This window comes from Epinephelus lanceolatus, chromosome 3 (genome assembly GCF_041903045.1).
Source record: "Epinephelus lanceolatus isolate andai-2023 chromosome 3, ASM4190304v1, whole genome shotgun sequence".
NCBI classification, from domain to species: domain Eukaryota; kingdom Metazoa; phylum Chordata; class Actinopteri; order Perciformes; family Serranidae; genus Epinephelus; species Epinephelus lanceolatus.
The window spans coordinates 44,330,011-44,349,036 of record NC_135736.1 but is presented as its reverse complement, the minus strand read 5'-3'; the positions used below and the strand labels follow the sequence as shown (position 1 = coordinate 44,349,036).

At 40.3% G+C, this 19,026-nt stretch overlaps 1 protein-coding gene across 1 annotated transcript; it reads left to right on the top strand.

Annotated features, from left to right (window-relative positions):
* Positions 1-294: 294 nt before the first annotated feature.
* On the top strand, positions 295-18,378 carry stx10 (syntaxin 10). Its single transcript, XM_033624364.2, has 9 exons — positions 295-379; positions 858-933; positions 2,944-3,037; positions 4,561-4,655; positions 6,727-6,789; positions 9,624-9,725; positions 11,996-12,102; positions 15,173-15,267; positions 17,907-18,378. Exons 1-9 carry the CDS (start codon positions 345-347, stop codon positions 17,981-17,983), a joined length of 744 nt encoding a protein of 247 aa, XP_033480255.1. The 5' UTR covers positions 295-344; the 3' UTR covers positions 17,984-18,378.
* Positions 18,379-19,026: the final 648 nt, after the last annotated feature.

Sequence of the window (19,026 nt, the reverse complement as noted above, 5' to 3'; positions counted from 1 at the left end):
GAACAAATCTATTTTTTAACATCTTTGTCTTTACTTGAGATTTTCGTGACAGTTTATGATCCATATTCGCACCCAAAAATCTAATCTGAGACACTCTTTCAATATAAACGCCGTCTATAGACAGTAAAACCATTCAATCACCTTGTTTTTTTGTAGCTGAATAATGCAGCCAATCAGTGGACAGTGTTGGTAATGTTAATATAGTTTATTTGTCATACACACATATCTATAAATGTGCATAAAATAGCTTAATAGCTGTACACCAACGTCACAGACTGCAATGTGTCACTTGAGCTCTATCTGCGAAGTGCGCATGCGCTGGGAGTGAAGCGGAAGTAAGCATCATGTCGATAGAAGACCCATTTTTCGTCGTGAAGGGGTAAGAATTGTAGAAAATAAGACCTAAAACTCAGCGTTGTGTCAGAATAATTCAAGCAATTGTATGTTCACAGCTTAATTCAACGGCTAGTTTGTGTTTTTCTCCAAGACAAAGTTGCCGTAGCGAAGTTTAGGCTAAGGTTAGCTGTAGCTAACTAGCATTAGCGCTAGCAGCTGCGCCGAGGTGTTGATGTTTGTTCAAACTAAGAAGAGTCGGTTTAGCACTGAGTAATCTCTGAGATTTGTTTTTGTTTCATCTGGCTCTCAGTGAAAGCACCTCAGCAGCTTTGGGACTCTGCTGTCAGGCTGTTTGCGAGGCGCTGCGAAGTTAAGGAAGGATGCGAAATGAAGCTTGTGTGTTTGTTATGGTTAAACGAGAGGCGTAGCGGTTCAGATCAGATCAACCTGAAAAACAGCCCAGGTGTCTGGGTGAAGGGTGAAGTTAACAGTTTCTGTCTCTTTAATGTTTGTGTGTCCAGGGAGGTGCAGAAGGCCCTGTCTCGTGCTCGGAGCCTCTTTGATAGATGGGAGGAACTGTTGCAGGAGGGGACCCAGGTGAGCAGCCCTCCATCACCTCAACAACATCACTGCACAAATCTCTATCCTCAAGCTGTGAGCCACTGACAGCAGTGGGTGGAGTACCTCAGAGCTACACTTGAGTAAAAGCACAGACACCTTTACAGTAAATAACTTCTTGAAAGTTAAAGTCCCCTATTAGAATATTACTTGATTGAATGTCTAAAAGTATCAGATAGTTATTGTACTTAAGTATTTCAAGTAAAAGTACAAGTTACTTAGGGAATGTAGTTACATCCATTTAGGACTGCCCGCAACTAAGAATTTTCCTCCTCGAACAATAGTCATTATTGAGGGCCATTAGTTGACTAGTCGCCTGCATGTTAACAATATAAATTTAATTGTTAAATGATATATTTTGGTGGTTTGAGTTGAAGGAATAGTGTCAGTAACATTGTTAACACTGTGCTACATTACAGAGAAATACAAAACCGTACTAATGAACCTTCATTAATATAGGCCTATATTTTATCTACAAGTGCACGTCACACACTGAGCGAGCCGCCTGTTAATGACGCTGTGGGCTAATGGGCGTGTAGCTACTTCCATGTTGCAGATGATACGTCATGTTTGTAGTCGACCAATGAAGATGAGTTTACATACATATCCCACACTTTGGATTTCCTGCCCGACATGTTATTAACTAGCCTGTGGAATAACCGCAGGTACCAGCCCTTGAAATTAACCTGACTCCTGTCTGACTGCTGAGCGTGGACGCTTCCTGTGTCTGTCCTTTCAAATTAAATTGCCACATGGTCCAGTCATGTAGGTTTTGCAATGTTTGCAATGTGTTGCAATACATTTTGACTTGACTAGTCTGTAAAGCACTTTCAGTGGCCTTTGGGTGTGAAATGTGCTCTATAAATACATTTCTCTTGCCTTAAGTAAAGTGAAAGTTGACAGAAATACGGAAACTCGAGTAAAGTACAAATACTCCCACAAAATACCCAAGTTTCATAAGGAAGTATTATTACTAAATTATATTACACCACTGACTGAGAGTCACTTGTAGGTGGATGTTCTTTCTAACCATGGTGTCCTGGCTGACTGTACTCATTAACCTACTTTAAACCAGGTAGGCCTGGGCAGGATCTGAAGCCTGGATCTGTGGTGGCCCAGAAAACTCATCACACATGCTTCAAATGCAAAAATAACATTAATTGAATGAAGCACCACAACATTGTTGTATTTTGTGCTATGTTCTGTTTTCTGAAATGTCACTGCGTTTTGTGAAATGTCATTGGCCACCAAACTTTTTGATAAATTGTTGCGTGGAAAAATAACAAAGTGGAGACACCTGTGAAGCAACAGTTTAGTTTAGAATCTGGTGACATATTAATCTCTGCTGAAACGTAGTGGAAAGAGTGCACAATACATCCTGGCACGTATTATATGGGAAAGCACAAAAAACAAGTTAAAACAGAAAAAAAACTTTGAGCAACTGCATTTATCGAAGGTGACAACATATTAGTAGTGCTGAGGGACTGCTACGTTTATTGTAGACTTAAACTGTTAAAAATAGATGGAATAATATGATGTTCATTCAGTGGTTCTTTGTTGAAATAAATAATTTTCTACAGCTACTGCCTGTGTAAAGTACATATTATATTTCACCTTAGTGTGTCTTAGCTTGAGAGGACATATCACTTACCTGTAAGATATTAAAAACAGCAGTCTGCCTCTTTAAATTTATATTTTGCAAGTATTTTTCTGTCATTTACCAGTTCAGTAAAACACACTCAAACCTTTCTCTCCTAACAACCATGGCCCAAGTCCTACATGTGAACCAGTTCTGTGACAACATGTTGGTGTTCGGCTCATATCCTCTCAATCGTTACCCACATCTCCAGTTTTGTTAACAAGAAATTGTGAAAACAAAACAGCTCCTCTGGTGAATTGTGTGGTTGGAATGAGAATCTTCTCACATAGAAGCTGAGTAGAATGTTTATATGGTATTTAATGAGTGTCTGCTGGTTTCTGTGGTCTCAGGTAAGCCGTGACGAGCTGGACTGGAGTGCCAATGAACTGAGGAACTGTCTGAGGGCCATAGACTGGGACCTGGAGGACCTCAGTGAAACCATCAGTATCCTTTAAATGGGAACATTTCTCTCCGTCTGCCTCCACACAACCCGTATCTTCACATGACCAGCTTTATTTTTAAAACAAACAGATGCTTTGTGTCACTCTCACCCTCCTCTTCCTCCTGTTATCTCTACGCTTTTTCAGGAGATGTATTAACCTTTTAAAGACAAGAACCGTTTTTACTTACATGTTAATCACGCAAAGCTCATAAATATAAAAAGACCCTCTCAGGAGGAAGGAAAATGTCATAAAATATTATTCTTAGTGAAGCAGAATCTTCAGGGAGAGGAGGGAACACAAGCTGCTCCTGTTTAATGGTAGAACTTCTTAGTGGGCTGTGACTCATGACGGGTAATTTTGTTTTATATCAGAGGTTGTTATATTTGTTCGACAGGAGAGCCACTAACAAATGAACAGTAATAATATAAAAAGGTTCACCAGGAATTTGAAAAGGATTTAATTGAATTTGTTTAAGTTTTACACATCGTTAGCAGTTGCCACTTAAACACAAGAATCAGTCAATCATGAATCATAATTTTTAAGAATAATCAGGGACATTTGGGATGATAGTACCTTGATTCGTTGAGAGAAGCAGATATTTTTAAACTCACCTAACTACACCTGTCACTGTTTGTTACTTTCCACTGTGATGCCTCGTTTTAACAGGAAGTAAGACAACATAACAAAGCTGTTTCCTTGTGACTTTAAGTGACAGATGAAGAGATTTAAGTGTATTATTACATTTGTCAGGTTCAGACTAAACGATCTTTGTGTCTGTTACGACGGTCACTGAAGCAGACTAGGTGTATACAGAGTCATAAAATCTAGCTGTGACTCGGCCAAGAGGCATGACAGACGCTCATTGGTCCCAGTGGAGCCAGAGCTCGCTGTCTTTCACAACCTGCATGATGTCATTGGGACAGAGGTGCAAGGAACTGACCTCCAGGAACAAGAATGTAAACAAACAATAGCACGGTATGACTCTGGCTGTCTTGTGTTTGTAAAAGCCTAAAGGGAGAAAAAAATGACGTCAACCTTTCCTCTGTGATTTATTTCTTTTCTTTTTTATTGCATTAAACAAAAGAGCATTATATGGATTCAGTATACAGGGGATTGTACCTTCCCTCTGTTTCGCTGTTTCACCTAACAGCAACAACATCATTCCTCTTTCGCCTCGCCATGTTTACAGTTGTGCGTACAACAGCGCTCTGTGGTCCTACTGGTCAAAGTCAGGAATGCAAGGGAGCATGTAATGGAAGGCAAAAAAAGTAGAACATGCTAGTCTCCCTGTCGCAAGGTTGTAGGCTTCTCAGACGCTGGATAAAACTATCAGTTGCTGCACCAGACACCCGTTGTGGTTAACCAGATATCGTGTAGTTTTTTATTTGTTTTTTCTGTTTGTTTCTTTAAATTTTATCAGCTGTTGTTATTAAATGTATCAGGAAGTGTTTTAAAAGTGCTGCTGAGCTTAAACAGTAAGTTCTTGGAGGTTCATCAGACATGTTGGGTCCTTAACTGGCTCAGGTATTGTGGAGTCGAACCCCGGGAAGTTCAGACTGGGCGACAATGAACTTCAGGAGAGAAGAGACTTTGTGGAGCGAACCAGGAAATCTGTCCAGGTAAACTTCATCAACCCAAATGTTCATGTTTTTAGCGTGTTGTTTTTTGTGCGTATTGTGTTCAATGAACATCTGTGAATGAGTTACCTTAATTTGTCAGGTGTCGAATGAAGGTCATTTGCTGAAGAATAAAAGACACATATTTGTCTGCAGATAAATAATACAGTGCAGAAATGCAGCAGATGCATTTGTGGCAGTGTAGAAACAATATAGACATTAAATGATTGTTCCAATGAATTCTTCTATTGTAAAATGTTAGAGCTAAGTACATATGTTGGTTCCAATAATTTGAAAAACAAATTTAAGGAATCCTTATCAAAATGTGTCATTATGTTTTGTGTTTATAATTGAAAAAAACAACAACCCCAAAACAAACAAAGTTCATCAGGAGATATATTATCTGATTTTTCTTCTAAAAATATTGAAATATTAAAAATATTCATCAGTATCTATCTGCCCTAAATAATTCTTCTTTGTCCTGGCTCAAATTTGAATATGAGTGAATTTATCTGTACTGTTTTAAATAAATTTTTTTACTACATCATGATGTATATTAATGTTTTTGTATAAAATAGCATATATGAATTGGGCATTATGATAAAATTGTTTCAGTTACTCCTTCCCTGACTTGCATAGTCAGTGGCTGTGTTCAAAATCACTTCTCATTTACTTTAAAATACACTGTCCACCATTTTATTTGAGTGTCTGAATTCTGAATTTGAACTTATCATAGCCAGAAACTGTAAAAACAGAAATTAGCATTGGATTTTCACATTTCCAGTGGTCCTTGGACACATCATGTGCAACGAACACTTCTGCCAGAAAAAAAATATAACAGAATCTGAGTTTAAGATTCTACGTCTCATTTAAAATTTGGCCAAAGATAAACCATTTTACATTGTGACTAATCATCTGATAATCATATATAAGCTTTACCTCTGCACTTATCTCCTTAAACAGATGTATGTATATGTATGCAGAATGTACAGGCAACAGGACAAGATTTTTGTTTGTAGTACGAGTAATACTGACCAATCATGTGTGAGTAGGCTTTGGTTGCATGTAGGTAAACAGTCCCGGTGGAGAGAAAAACAGGTGGAATACATCATAAATCCAATTTTGGAATCAATTGGCTATCATCTGACACATATCTGGCTTTTAGCCGTTGTTTTTTGGCATTCATATGCGAATATCTGTTTATAGAGATTAGCCGAAATGTTGTCTTGACCTAAACACCTACAAAAAGTTGCTAATTGGACTGTTGACAATGACTGGTGCACAGAAGAGGCAGGGTCGGCCCTGATTACCATTATCCATTTTCTTAATTAAGTGCTGGCTATACCAGAGCCCCCGAAATATTACCTGTTACCCCCCAGAGGCTAAATCATCGTCAGACCAATAGCTGATGTGTTTTGAGATTCCCCCTGCACAGAACACAAATGCTTTATTTTTAAAGGTGTTACCAGTGGCTACAAGTGGCCATGCTGAAAGAGAGACAAATCACTACTATTACCTGAAAGACCTCTGTCGTGTCTGCTGTGTTTTGGCAACTTAAGTGTTTCTATTACAGTTTAGAGACTGTACAGGTCAGGCAAAGTCAAACATCAGTCAGAGCAGCAGCTCCCACAGCTGAATCCCAGAGTAACTTGTGTGTTTTCACAGTTTTTATTGTAAGGAGGAATGCCATTGATTATCCATCAATACCTGTCAGCTCGTTTACCTGCACTGCAGCTGTTAAGCCCCAGACTTGGCTAAAGTGAATCAATGTCCACGCTGTAGGCACAGTGGAAAATATGAGTCAGTTTCTAACACATGGGTCTTGCAGGCAAAGGTAGTGTCCTTAAAATAGACCTGAGGAGAATTGAGTCATCTGAGCCAAACAAAAGAGCCGTACTGAGGGGGAACAAAAGGCTTTCTGACATTTTGATTTGTCTGCTGGTGATTCTGTCTCATTAATGAAGCTGTCTGCATTGTGCTGGGCTTTTAAGGGGATTTTTGCTGCAATTGTGACAAATTGTGGAGTGAAAGACATCAATTGTTTTCGTGTGTGTGTGTGTGTGTGTGCGTGCAGGATATGAAGGATCAGTTGTCCAGCCCTTCTGCTGTGGCTCAGGCAGAGAAGAAGAACAGAGAGGTTGGTTGACATTTAAACACACAAAAACACACATAAGGAGCCCATACAAAACGCATACACTTTACTGGGTAAAATGTAATTAATTAAAGTAAAATGGTCTGAATTATATAAATCTCAGAAAGGTTTTCAGCTTAAAAACTCATCTTGAACCACAACTTCAAGCTTTTTTCTTAAGGACTTAGAAAGTGATTCATAAAGGACAGAATTAGGTGTCAGCTGGAAATACCTTCATACAGTGCCAATGATACAGTGTAAGTTTTAGCACCGGGACCAAAATAATACTTGATGTGTCACGGAGCCCCGGTGGTCTAAGACAGTAGATTGTATAAACTAATAGATGTAGCCACCGTGACATCACCCATTGGTTTGTGTACTCCTGTTTTGAAAATACCAAACTTGAAGGCCAACTTGAATTTCTGGAGCCAGAAGTGTCCATATTTGGACAAGAGGGTGGTGATAACCCTAACACTAACTGTTAGCTTGGTTAGCTCGGTGCATTTATAGTCTGTGAGTGTGATAAGGCTAATTTTCACTAGCAAAAAACAGGCTTAAAACCATTTAAACAAAATGTACTTGCCCAAAAAACTGAACATCTGACTCCTTGAAGCTCATTTATTCTCCCTTTACATATGAAGATAGATATGTCCATTTCAGACGTTGTACACATCACTGCTCTCCTACTTCCATGCGTCCCATGATGCGTCCTTTATGGCATAGATACAGTTAATAATTGGCACATGATGGCAGAGTTAAAAGTTTCACACAACAACAAACAAAGCAGAGGTGGAGGGGGTAGTAATATTGTACACTTAGACAAAGGCAGTATTGTAGACGGTGGAGGTCTGTGGGGCCACTGTCTATATCCTGACATGTGGGTGGAGAATTTTTTACACTAATGTCACTATATATTATGATTCGTTCCGTTCCGCCATTATTTAAATGTCTTTGTCTTCTCTTATGGTCATACCTCTCTTGAAATACGCTACAATACCTCCACAATTTTCGGTGGTGCTGCTCATTTTGTCCCTATCCATAAGCTTTCAGAAAATGAACTCAGAGTGTGGACATTAGGCTCCGTCCCTGTCTTCATATCTTACGCTGAGCATAAATTAGCCCTTAAAGGGATAGTGCACCCAAAAATGGAAATTCAGCCATTATCTACTCACCCATATGCCATGGGACGGAGGCTCAGGTGAAGTTTTCACAACACTTACGGAGATCCGAGGGGGAAGTGGGTAGCAGCACAACTGCCCACCTAATGGCTGACGGCGCCCCAGATTTAAACGTCCAAGAACACAGAATTGAAACCACAAAATATCTCCATACTGCTCGTCCGTAGTGATCCAAGTGTCCTGAAGCCCCGACATAAAAAGTTGTTTGGAAAAACGTCATTTAAACTCTGTTTTTAGCCTCATTGTAGCCTGCGGCTCTAACTGCCTCTCTGTACACTGCGCTGACGTGTTGCGCATTCGCAAGACCGTGAGACATGGGCACCGCCTTCATCCTCTTCACAGAGAGGCAGAGCTACAGGCTACAGGCTACAATGAGGCTAATAACAGAGTTCAAGTGATGTTTTTCCAAACAACTTTTTATGTCAGGGCTTCAGGACACTTGGATTACTACGGACGAGCAGTATGGAGATATTTTGTGGTTTCAATTATGTGTTTTTGGACGTCTGAATCTGGGGCACCGTCAGCCTGCATTGGTTGGAGTTGTGTTGCTACCTCCTCTCCCCTTGGATCTCCACAAGGGATGTGAGGACTCTAAAGCTTCACCTGAGCCTCCCTCGGCGTATGGGTGAGTAGATAATGGCTGAATTTTCATTTTTGGGTGCACCATCCCTTTAAGAAGGTCTTTTAGTACAACCGAATGCCGAACAAGATTTATTAGGTGACCAAAATGTTCCAGTTAACTTTCTTGAACTGAAAATACACTGAAATAGTGACAGCAACAGCTATGCCTATACTCTGAGAACCTGGAGTTATTCCATGGTTACGTAACCTAACCAACATTGTCGTTGTGGTAGCAATTTGTCAATGGATGGCACCCACCTGTCACTCAAAGTGGCAGCTCCATAAGTATGCTAACTTTCAGCCTTAATAGCATTTAAACTGGTGAGGTATGTAAAAATTCGCCCCTGTACAGTTGTCATGAAAGGGGATATTAGCGATAGAGACCAAAACTATTTTGTGTACCAGGCTGTAAACATTTTTATTTATGCTGTTAAGTTGGGTATTTTAACATGGGGGTCTATGGGGATTGACTCTTGTTTTGGAGCCAGCCTCAAGTGGCCATTTGAGGAACTGCAGTTTTTGGCACTTCTGCGCTGGCTTCATTTTTTAGTCTTATCTAAGACACATAACACATAACTGCAATATCCTTGTCTCAAATCTGGACAGAGGCTCTGTATCATCCCCCTCTCCATGTGTTTCCTGTCTGCCTCTCTTTGAAGTAACTTGTCATTATGAGAAAACAATCAGCTGAAGTGTTTTCTGTCATTCACATTTTCAGGGGCTTTTTCTGTTGTTTGTTTTAAGTCATCTTGTGGTTTTTGACAGCTTGACTGATTCAGTCATAGCGTATTTTAATTTATCTTTCACACCTCAGCTGACACGTCTGCAGATCACTCTGACACATTTTCATCTGATGAAGAAAAAAAAAAGGCAGATTATTTCATCCTCTCATGATTTGGAAAGTGTTCTAGTCAGTAGCAGCTGTAAAGCTCAAGCGAACCATCAGACTCACATTGTTCTGACCACAGGCCCACTTTTACAACTATAACACACACTCTCTTTTTCCTGCTAACCCCATTTCTTGTGTGTGTGTTTGTTCAGGCTCTGCTAACCTCATCAGGCCAGGACAGGTCAACGGGACTGGAGGCTCATCTGGTGTCTGCAAACTCCAGATACATCCAGGAGCAACAGGAACAGCAACAGGTAGAGAGGGGAGGAGAATATAGATGTAGGAGATATAACAATATAGTGGGGCAGACAAAGAAAATGAGTGTTTGGAGGCAAAAGGAAGAGAGAGAAGGTAGGAAGGAATTAAGAAAAGAAGAAAACAAAGGTTTGATTAAGAAGATACAAAGATTATTTTGTAGGACTGCCTGCAACTAAGAATTTTCCTAGTCGACCAAGAGTCGTCATTTAGGGTCATTAGTCGACTAGTCGCCTGCATGTTTACAATATTAATGTAATTATTAAATGATATATTTTGGTGGTTTGAGTTGAAAGAATAGTATCAGTAACATTGTTAACACTGTGCTACATTACAGAGAAATACAAAACCGTAATAATGAACCTTCATTAATATAGGCCTATATTTTATCTACAAGTGCACGTCACACACTGAGCGAGCCGCCTGTTAATGACGCTGTGGGCTAATGGGCGTGTAGCTACTTCCATGTTTCAGATGATACGTCATGTTTGTAGTCGACCAATGAAGATGAGTTTACATATCACCTTGGGTTCGTCCTTCACCTTCTCAAAATGATCCCACACTATGGATTTCCTGCCCGACATGTTATTAACTAGCCTGTGGAATAACCGCAGGTAACGTGAGTTTTGATTCATTTTGACAAGGCGCAGCTCCTAGTGGAGTTTCACATTTTTTAATTAAGTTTTGCTTTGTTTTTCTGCGACTCATTGACCAATTAGATCTTGCCGACTAATGACCTTTCTGGTCAACTAATGTTTGGTCTACTTTTAGGGGGCAGCTTTACTATTTTGCATTTTTAGTTTGTTAAAGAATTCAACTTGACAAGAGAAATTTAAGTCAGAGATGAGGATTATTTTAAAATGTTCCTCTACATAGCTCAGTGTTTCCCCTAGGTTGACTGCTTTTGCCTAACAGAAGTAAACATTTGTTCTACCGCCTGACACCACACCAAATTCTGTTCTCAGATTTAACACTTGAAAGTTTTTTTCAGTATTTAACAGTTAGCCTACTTTCTTAGGATACTTAGCAGTTATTTATTAGTTTTAAAAATCCACAGGAACCAGGCTTCTCATCGGGATAGACACGATCCTCTGCGCAGTGCTAATTTAAAAAGAAAGTATGTCACTTATAAAGCACATTCACCCGTTACTTCTGTTATTTCCTTCTTGGTGGTGATACTAGGAGTTAGGGTTTTTGTTAACAAAGAGAACAGTCATTGTGAAACTGCACCTCGATCTGTTTTAACTGAACATTCTCTGGTCGAGCACAGCATTATCTTTATGTCACCTGTTAACTGACTTTAAGACTTTAGATCACACACACTGGACTGTCCTGCTTTCATTACAGACGTGTGAACTAACCATAGACACCTCATTTGTGAGCTCACAGTGGTGCACTGCAGCTGTTTATAGTATGTGACTACAGCAGAATGACTTGCTGGGAAACACTGTGGTTACTTTGAGTTATTTTTGGCAGAAAAAAGTTTTTTTTTTTTGGTCGTGGCGGGGGTTCCCGTTGTGTACAGTGAAAAGGGAAACACTTGTACTAATGTGCATTTTTTAAACATTTGAAATTGTGTAATGCACTTGTAAAATGAGACTTCTCATGAACTCCCATGTGGGAGCATCCTAACTGTCAGACTGAAACTTAAAAAGGTTGTCAGTTTGTTTTTATTAGGTCATGTTGACAGATGAGGAGGACGGTTTGATCAAAGGATCACATTGAAAGAGAGCGGAGGACTCCCGCTGTAGTCCCTTTATGAAGACGAGGCAGATGAGATCTTCGTCTGCTCTATAAAGTATCACGCTGTGAATGAAGTGACTGAGGGTTAAATGCAGGTGTGAAGTTCAGTGTCATTGTCAGAGAGTGTGAGCTGTTGGTTTCTATTTCCTGTGGTGCTGAATGAAGGAAATATTTCTTCACACATCCTGTGTCAGGTTGTGGCTTTACTAAGAATTAGATAAACACGGTGCTCATTCACATCTTTGATTTGATGACAGAAGAGTTTATTTCCGCTCTTGTGGATTTCCATTAGCTCTGTCAACAGTGTGTGTGTGTGTGTGTGTGTGTGTGTTCAGTAAAGCAGGTGCAAATTTTAATGCTATTGATGCAAAAATAGAGATGAACTAAAACTGTATTTTGCATAGATAATTAAGGTACATTAAGGATAACATTTCAAAATGTATGGGAAATGATGCAAAACGCTGAGGATGAAGAGTAACTCTGTGTGTGTGTGTGTGTGTGTGTGTGTGTGTGTGTGTGTGTGTAGCTGATCATGCAGGAGCAGGATGAGCAGCTGGAGTTGGTGTCAGGCAGCATCAGAGTCCTCAAAGACATGTCCGGACGCATTGGGGACGAGCTTGACGAGCAGGCTGTGTGAGTGTTCTGTGTACACACACACACACACACACACACACACATGCGTACCATTCGTTACCTTAACTGTCTCATCTATTTTAGTCATAAAGTGTATCACAGTGAAGTCAAGTCAAATCAGCAAATGCAAACAATAGATGCTCAGGATGATTTAAAATGTGTCTGGAACTTAAACACAGTCAGTATTTCTCTGGTTAAGGAGACACATACATGTAATACTGAATCATTTTCAAAGCATAAAAATAGCTCTTCCCCTTGTGATTACTCCTTTTGAATTTGAATCTGTTTAATGGACTGTGCAGTTTTTCAGTGAGCTCAAACAATAATGGTAAACACCAAGTTCGGTCATGTTTTGGTGTTAGTCCCTCAGAGAGGTCAAATTATTTGTTGATCAATCAGTTAGCCAGTAGGAAGGAACTCACCAACTATTTTTATAACTGATTAATTGTTTGTGATTTTTTTTAAGAAAAAACAAATCATACTCTGGTGTCTAGCCTCTTAATTGTCAAGATTTGCTGCTTGTCTTTAGCCCTATTCTCTCAGGACTGGTATTACCTGGGGACCTCTGGCAATTTGATTAATGGCAGAGATTGTCTGTGATCTTAATCCCATGTGAATCTGCCATGTCTGTAATTTGTCAAGTAAGAATTCCACCGCAAATTACCTACCATATTTTGCATAACAGAGGTTGTGTGACAATATTAGTACAACGGGAATTGCCATCTCTGGAATTTGGTGTCATAATTAGGATTTCTTTTTTCTTTGCGTCTCGTTTTTGCCTCTTTCCTGGTCAGGAGAGTTACGGAGGATGCATTGGCAATTATACATAAAGGTTGTGACAGCATTTTGGGCACAAAGGGCTCATCTTGCTACACAGCAGGGAGACCTGTTTGCAGAGAGAGCAAGTTAAAAACAATCAGAGGAGCGAAATCTGAAAAGATGATGAGATGGATGACGTGACAACAAGTGGCAGAATCAGTCCTGTTTGTTTAACCTACATTTAAAATAAGTAATGGGGTTTCAAAGCCTTGAAGCTGTCCTCGTTGCCATGGTACACGTCCAAATTAGTATTCAAATGCTTTGATTTTTGTTTTGTTTTTACATCACTGAGATGATGGAAGAAACTGAAAAGAAGGTGGCTAGTGTTCACAGTGCAGTCATGGAGCCCCACCTCAAGGGTGAGACAACATGTGGACGGTTATCCGCTGCTGTAGTGAAGCTGCTTTGCGTCCAGTGATGAGGCCCAAGCTGCGGCGGTCTGAGTTATTAATAACTTACAGAAACATTGCTCTTCCATCTTTCTCACACGTACATGCAGCGGTGCGAAGTCCCACTAGAGTTGGCTCGGGTGCAGGTGGTTGATTTGGGTATATGAATATGATTGATTAAGTCCTGTTACATTCCTTCAAAGCTTTGATTATTCGCTTCAAATTATCACTGAAGCCCCTAAAATGTTTTTCGGTATAGCCCTACTTAGCGCTGTACATCACCACTAGTAATGCTGTGTAGTGTTTCTGTTTTATGTAGAGTGGAGTTACAAATGACTGCACATCATAGTAAGTTTGAGTACAATGTAGACTTCACCTGTCCTGTGGGAATGCACCATATGAAACACAGATGGAGAGGGGGGATTCATTTCAGAACCATATGAGGTCTCCAGGTAGCACTAAACCTGTGCAAATAGGGCTTCACATGATGATTATTGTGCTGATCATTAGTGATTACTTGAACTATCAATGCCCATCAAGGGTCTGGTGTTGGAAATTAGCTTTGGCTATTTACACGTGTGCAGTACATTGGACACTGCTTCTGCTGCTGTCAGTGTTTCTCTATACTTGCTCCTTAGAATGAAATAAACTAATAATAATAATAACAACATGATATTAAACAGAATATATTTGGAGCTTGGACTGCTGGTCAGACCAATTTAAAGACGTAACTTTGGGTTCAGGAAATGATCAAATTTTGACCAAATGCTAAATTAAACATTCAAAAAATAATCACAAAATATATTTAAGTTTAAGATATTCGTAAGTAATGATCCTAGTCCTTTACCATAAAAGACAATGGTGCATCTTTTCAGAGATGTCATCGTACACCAGTGAGTGTCCACATACCACCTTCACCTGAAAGCCATTCTCTGAGCTCTCGCAAGGAATTCTGGGAAACAGGAAATCATAATTGAAGTAGAGCACTAACTCAGAGCGTTAGAATCCCTTTACTGCTTAGTAATAAGAATTTTAATGGCCGAGTCTGAATAATGAAGCATTTTTACAGCCAGTTGGTGCTTTGGACCTCATTTCCTGTATTTTATTTTTCATTTTTATGCCTTTTTAATTAAGTGTTGTGATCATTTCTCCAGAGGACAACCGTGGACGTAGAGCTGAACATCCTTGAGTTTTTTAGTTGTTAATTTATTTGGTCTAAATGGTCTCATAAATGTTTACTGTTACTGTCCAGGAGGCAGGTCGAGAATTATTTTTGTTTATTGTAATTTAATTTTGTCTCCACTCCTTTCACAGCGGCTGTCAGTGAACAGCAACAGTTACTAAACACACAGGGCTGAGCAGGAGAAACACACTTACCATCATCATCTTTAAAGCAGTTTGTTTAGCACCAAACTTAAGGCAAACTTTACATCTTTAGCCCCACCACTGGCTCTGTGAGTGGCAAAATTGTCTGTATATCTGTTTCAGCCAACACTTTAATATTGTGGGATGTAGTAAACACTGTGGTCTTCAGTGGTGCTGGCAGTCCTTTAGAAGTCTAGTTGCGTTTTTCCACATTCAGACCACATTTCTCCTCTCGTAATATCCTGTCGAGCTACAAATATCTGCCACGGTCAAGGATCCCAAGGCTTCATCATAGTAATTGGTTTCAGTGGCTAAATAGATTTTCAGGTACATGGAGGCTGAGTTGCTAATGTTGGCCACAAAATATTTATTTTTAAAAAGTAGAAAAATGAATGTGAATGATAGGCATTCATGGAAATGTCTGGTGCTTTTGCTGAAAGTGTCCACAGTGATGTCACAGTCTGATGAAATGTTCGTGTGCTCCTCTTGGTGTTCAGCATGTTGGGTGATTTTGGAGACGAGATGGACCAGACATCATCCCGGATGGATTCCGTCCTAAAGAAGCTGGAGAAGGTGTCCCACATGACCAGCAGTAAGTCTAACAGTATGAGTAAGAGGCTGCCTGCGAACAAACGGCCAAAGCTTTTGAAAGAGTGGATTCAATTTTTTTGAATTAACTCTGTCAGTTCCAGGCTTATAGCGGATTCATTGATAACTTCCCGTGTCATTCTCCAGTCATGTCAAGAGCCTCAATGTCATTCTGGACAGCACTCTTTGATTTGAACCCTGCATAAAAAACATTACCCAGACTGCTTTGTTCCACCTCCACAACCTTTCCGGACTCCGCCCATCACTGTCCCAGTCCAGCACTTAAGTCTCGGTCCACACATTTGAAACACAGTTCTCTCTGGCCTTCCCACAAAACTCTTTAACAAGCTTCAAATCATTCAAAACTCTGCTACCCGCATCATTACCTGCACCAAATCATCCGACCACATCACCCCCATTCTCATCCAGCTACACTGGCTCCCTGTTCAGATTACTAAAACCTTCTGCTCACCTTCAAAACCCACCACAACTCAGCCCCCACTTACCTCTCTGACCTCCTCTCCTTCTCCCTGTGCTCTTCTCTCTTGGTCTCCTGACCATCCCCACCTCACGCCACATCACCATGTGTGCCAGAGCTTTCAGCTGCACTTCTCCCAGGTTCTGGAACTCCCTACCCCCACACATTAGACAACCTGACAGCATAACATCCTCAAAACCCACCTATTCAAACTGGATTAAGCCCTCAAACACTAACTGTACCCTCTGCCTCCAATTTTAAACAGTTACTGATTTTATCTCAGCGACAATATGTCTGCCCAATTCACATTTCTTGTTCTGTATGTTTCTTATGCTCTGTAAGGCGACCTTGGGTGTTTTGAAAGGTGCCTTTTAAATGAAATGAATTATTATTATTAAACCAATGAAAAGCAGAACTTTGCACAAAGGGTAATACACTGTCCTAAAGTCTGTGCTGAGAAAAAAAAAAGAAAAATGTTGTCGGGGTAATTAATGAATATTTTAGTTACCTGGAATACACAATATGTACAGTTTCCTTTGTCAGCTATTTCCACAGTCAGTTTTGGTGAAGCTGATCTTTCTGTCTGGTTTCCATTGTTGGAATGAAACTGTTAGTACATCGATGATCTCAATAACTTCAAGTGAACCTTGAGTGTAGACTTTTTATCACAGTGTAATTACACAGGACATCCAGATCACTACTTTATTAGAAAATGTCCTGTCCAGCTGCTGTTGCAGCTACTAGTAACGCAGTAACTGCAAAGAAATTTTGTTTGGTAACTGGAGATACAAAGCATCAAGCTAGAAGGAAAAACAAAAGTGCTGTCCTCTTCCTATTTTGGTTGCGCAGTGGTTGATGCACTTCCTTATGTGCCGTAAATCAAGCCCTCCTTTTCCCTGATGATCGTACACAGTGGCAGACAGTTGCACAGTGAAAGCGAGGCTTATATGAAACCAGTCTAACCACATTGTCATTACTTTGTAGTCATTGCCTTGTGCAATCAATATTGACCTTATAATGATAGAAGAAATGTACTATTTCCACCGTGAACGCTGCTCTGTTTCTGAACATCTGCAGTCACTGAATGTTTATTTTTTGCTTTGGAAAATAGTTTGACAGTTCAGGAAATATGCTTATTCCCTTTTGCCAATAGTTAGTTAAGAAAATCAAAACTGGTCTCACGTGTTTAGCTTTAGTCAGCAGCTGGTTAGCTTAGCGTAGCTCAAATACTGGAAGCAAGGGAAATCGGTTAGCTTGGTTCCGTCCAAAGGTTAAAAAAATCAGCAAGCAGTCACCTGAAAGCAAATAGGTATATTACCCAAAATATCAAACTACTGTAACAATGGTACAGTAGTTTTAAAAAAAGTCTATTGTTGCACAGCAACAATCAACATATTAATAGCCTTCTTTATAGGGAGATTGCGTAATATGGCCGCCACAAATTCCTTTCTTTATGCCGCTTTGCTTTTTTACACAGAACCAAACAACAACGGCGCAACGGCCATCAAGCCAAAGCGGGCGTGACATATAACACAATTGCGTCAGCCTCCAGTGTGACATAAAACCAACTTGTCTGCAGCACTTAATGAGCAATAACAGTGGCATAACATGGCAATAACAATCATTTACGTCCCTGTTATTTGGCGGTTGATCTCGTCCTCTGCTCTGAGGGTAAGGAGCACCCGGACCTCATTGTTTTCCAAACTTGCATATATTTTCAGCTGCTGTTCCTCTTCTTTGAGTTAGCTGCTAACTGCTATTAGCTGCATTTTAAATCTCCCAAAGGTGGGTTGCACACATCTAAGCCGTAAAAACAGGTCACACCTCTCCTATTCATGGTCCCGTCTTGCCAGCTATTCCTTTTACACAGACTTCTGTTTCGGCACTGTTATAACCGGTGTTTGTTTTATCGTACCTTTAATGACGAACAGCAAGGCAAAATAATGGTACAAAATCCCCGCTAATGGAAATAGTCATTAGTCTCAGCCTGAGTTTTAAGTGCTAGTTGACTTGCTTGAGTTTCATGAAGACGTTTTACCTCTCATACAAGAGGCTGTACGATACAGTATTAAACATTACCATGACTTGGATGACTGAGAATCTTCACCAACATCTCTCAGCCTGAGTGTATTTCATCTAAAGATCTCCCCTCCTGTGTTCTTCAGGTCGGAGACAGTGGTGTGCAATTGGCGTGCTGGTCGCCATCATGATCGTGGTCCTCATCCTCTTCTTCGCCCTCTGATGCCAGTGACCTCCAACCTCTCGACTGTGTTCACCACCTCCTCTCTGTTAGGGCGGACAGACGGATGGACAGATGGACAGACACAGGAAGAAGGACATGTCTCCTGCTCCTCTCCCTCCCGTCCCTTCCCTTCCTTCAAATGGAGGAGAAACTGGTGACCTGCAGAGAGAAGTTAGGATACCGTCCTGCTTCTCTCTGCTTTTAATGCTTCTAGTAGAAAAAAAATAATAACTTGAGCAGGGGAGTTGAACACAGGGGAGCCCCCAGTGGTGTTAATGTATTTCACATTGGTGCATTTCAGTTATTGTTGGAAATGATGGTACTTAATGGGAGGGTCGGGGCAGGAGGCTGCTGCTGTCAGGTTACAAACACAAATCTGCAGAATGTTTCGCAAATCAATTATCAAGTACATGTGATTTTAAATGTATACTTAGCAGGCATTTGAACATTTAAGTTTAGGTTTTTTCAAAAGTACAAAATCTTGTTTGATGATCTTTGATATCTTTTGAGTTACGGTGAACAAACTTTATTTTGTCAGTACGTAGTTTTAAAATGTTTTAGTTTTAAAAGTGCTGAAAGGAATGACTGTTTTTTATGAACCAAATGTGACAGAGAAAAGCAATTGTGACATATTCATTTGATTTGGCAGGAGTTAGCAGCCAGAAAAGTTTTTTTGGGGCACTGATTAATATGAATTCATTAACAGTTAAACCAACAAAGAAGCAGTTTGTGTTTGACGCAGACAGGAGCAGGGTGGGAGGGAGGAGACCGGGGCGGGTTTTTCAGTGTTGCCTTAAATATATTTTTATAACCGTGAAATGTGCAGTATGTTTATGTGCCTACATGTGAATCAGGGCGGGAAATCACCACAGAGTACCAGTCATCAGATGAATCAGGAGAATGGGCAGTTACAGTTGCAGGTTTTCCTTCCAGTCCAACATGACAGCAGCTGATTTCAGTGATGAACACATTTCAGCCGGGAGGGAAGAGTTAGTCATGTCTGTAATCAGCTGCTGCGGTGTTTATGGACAAAACAACATGTA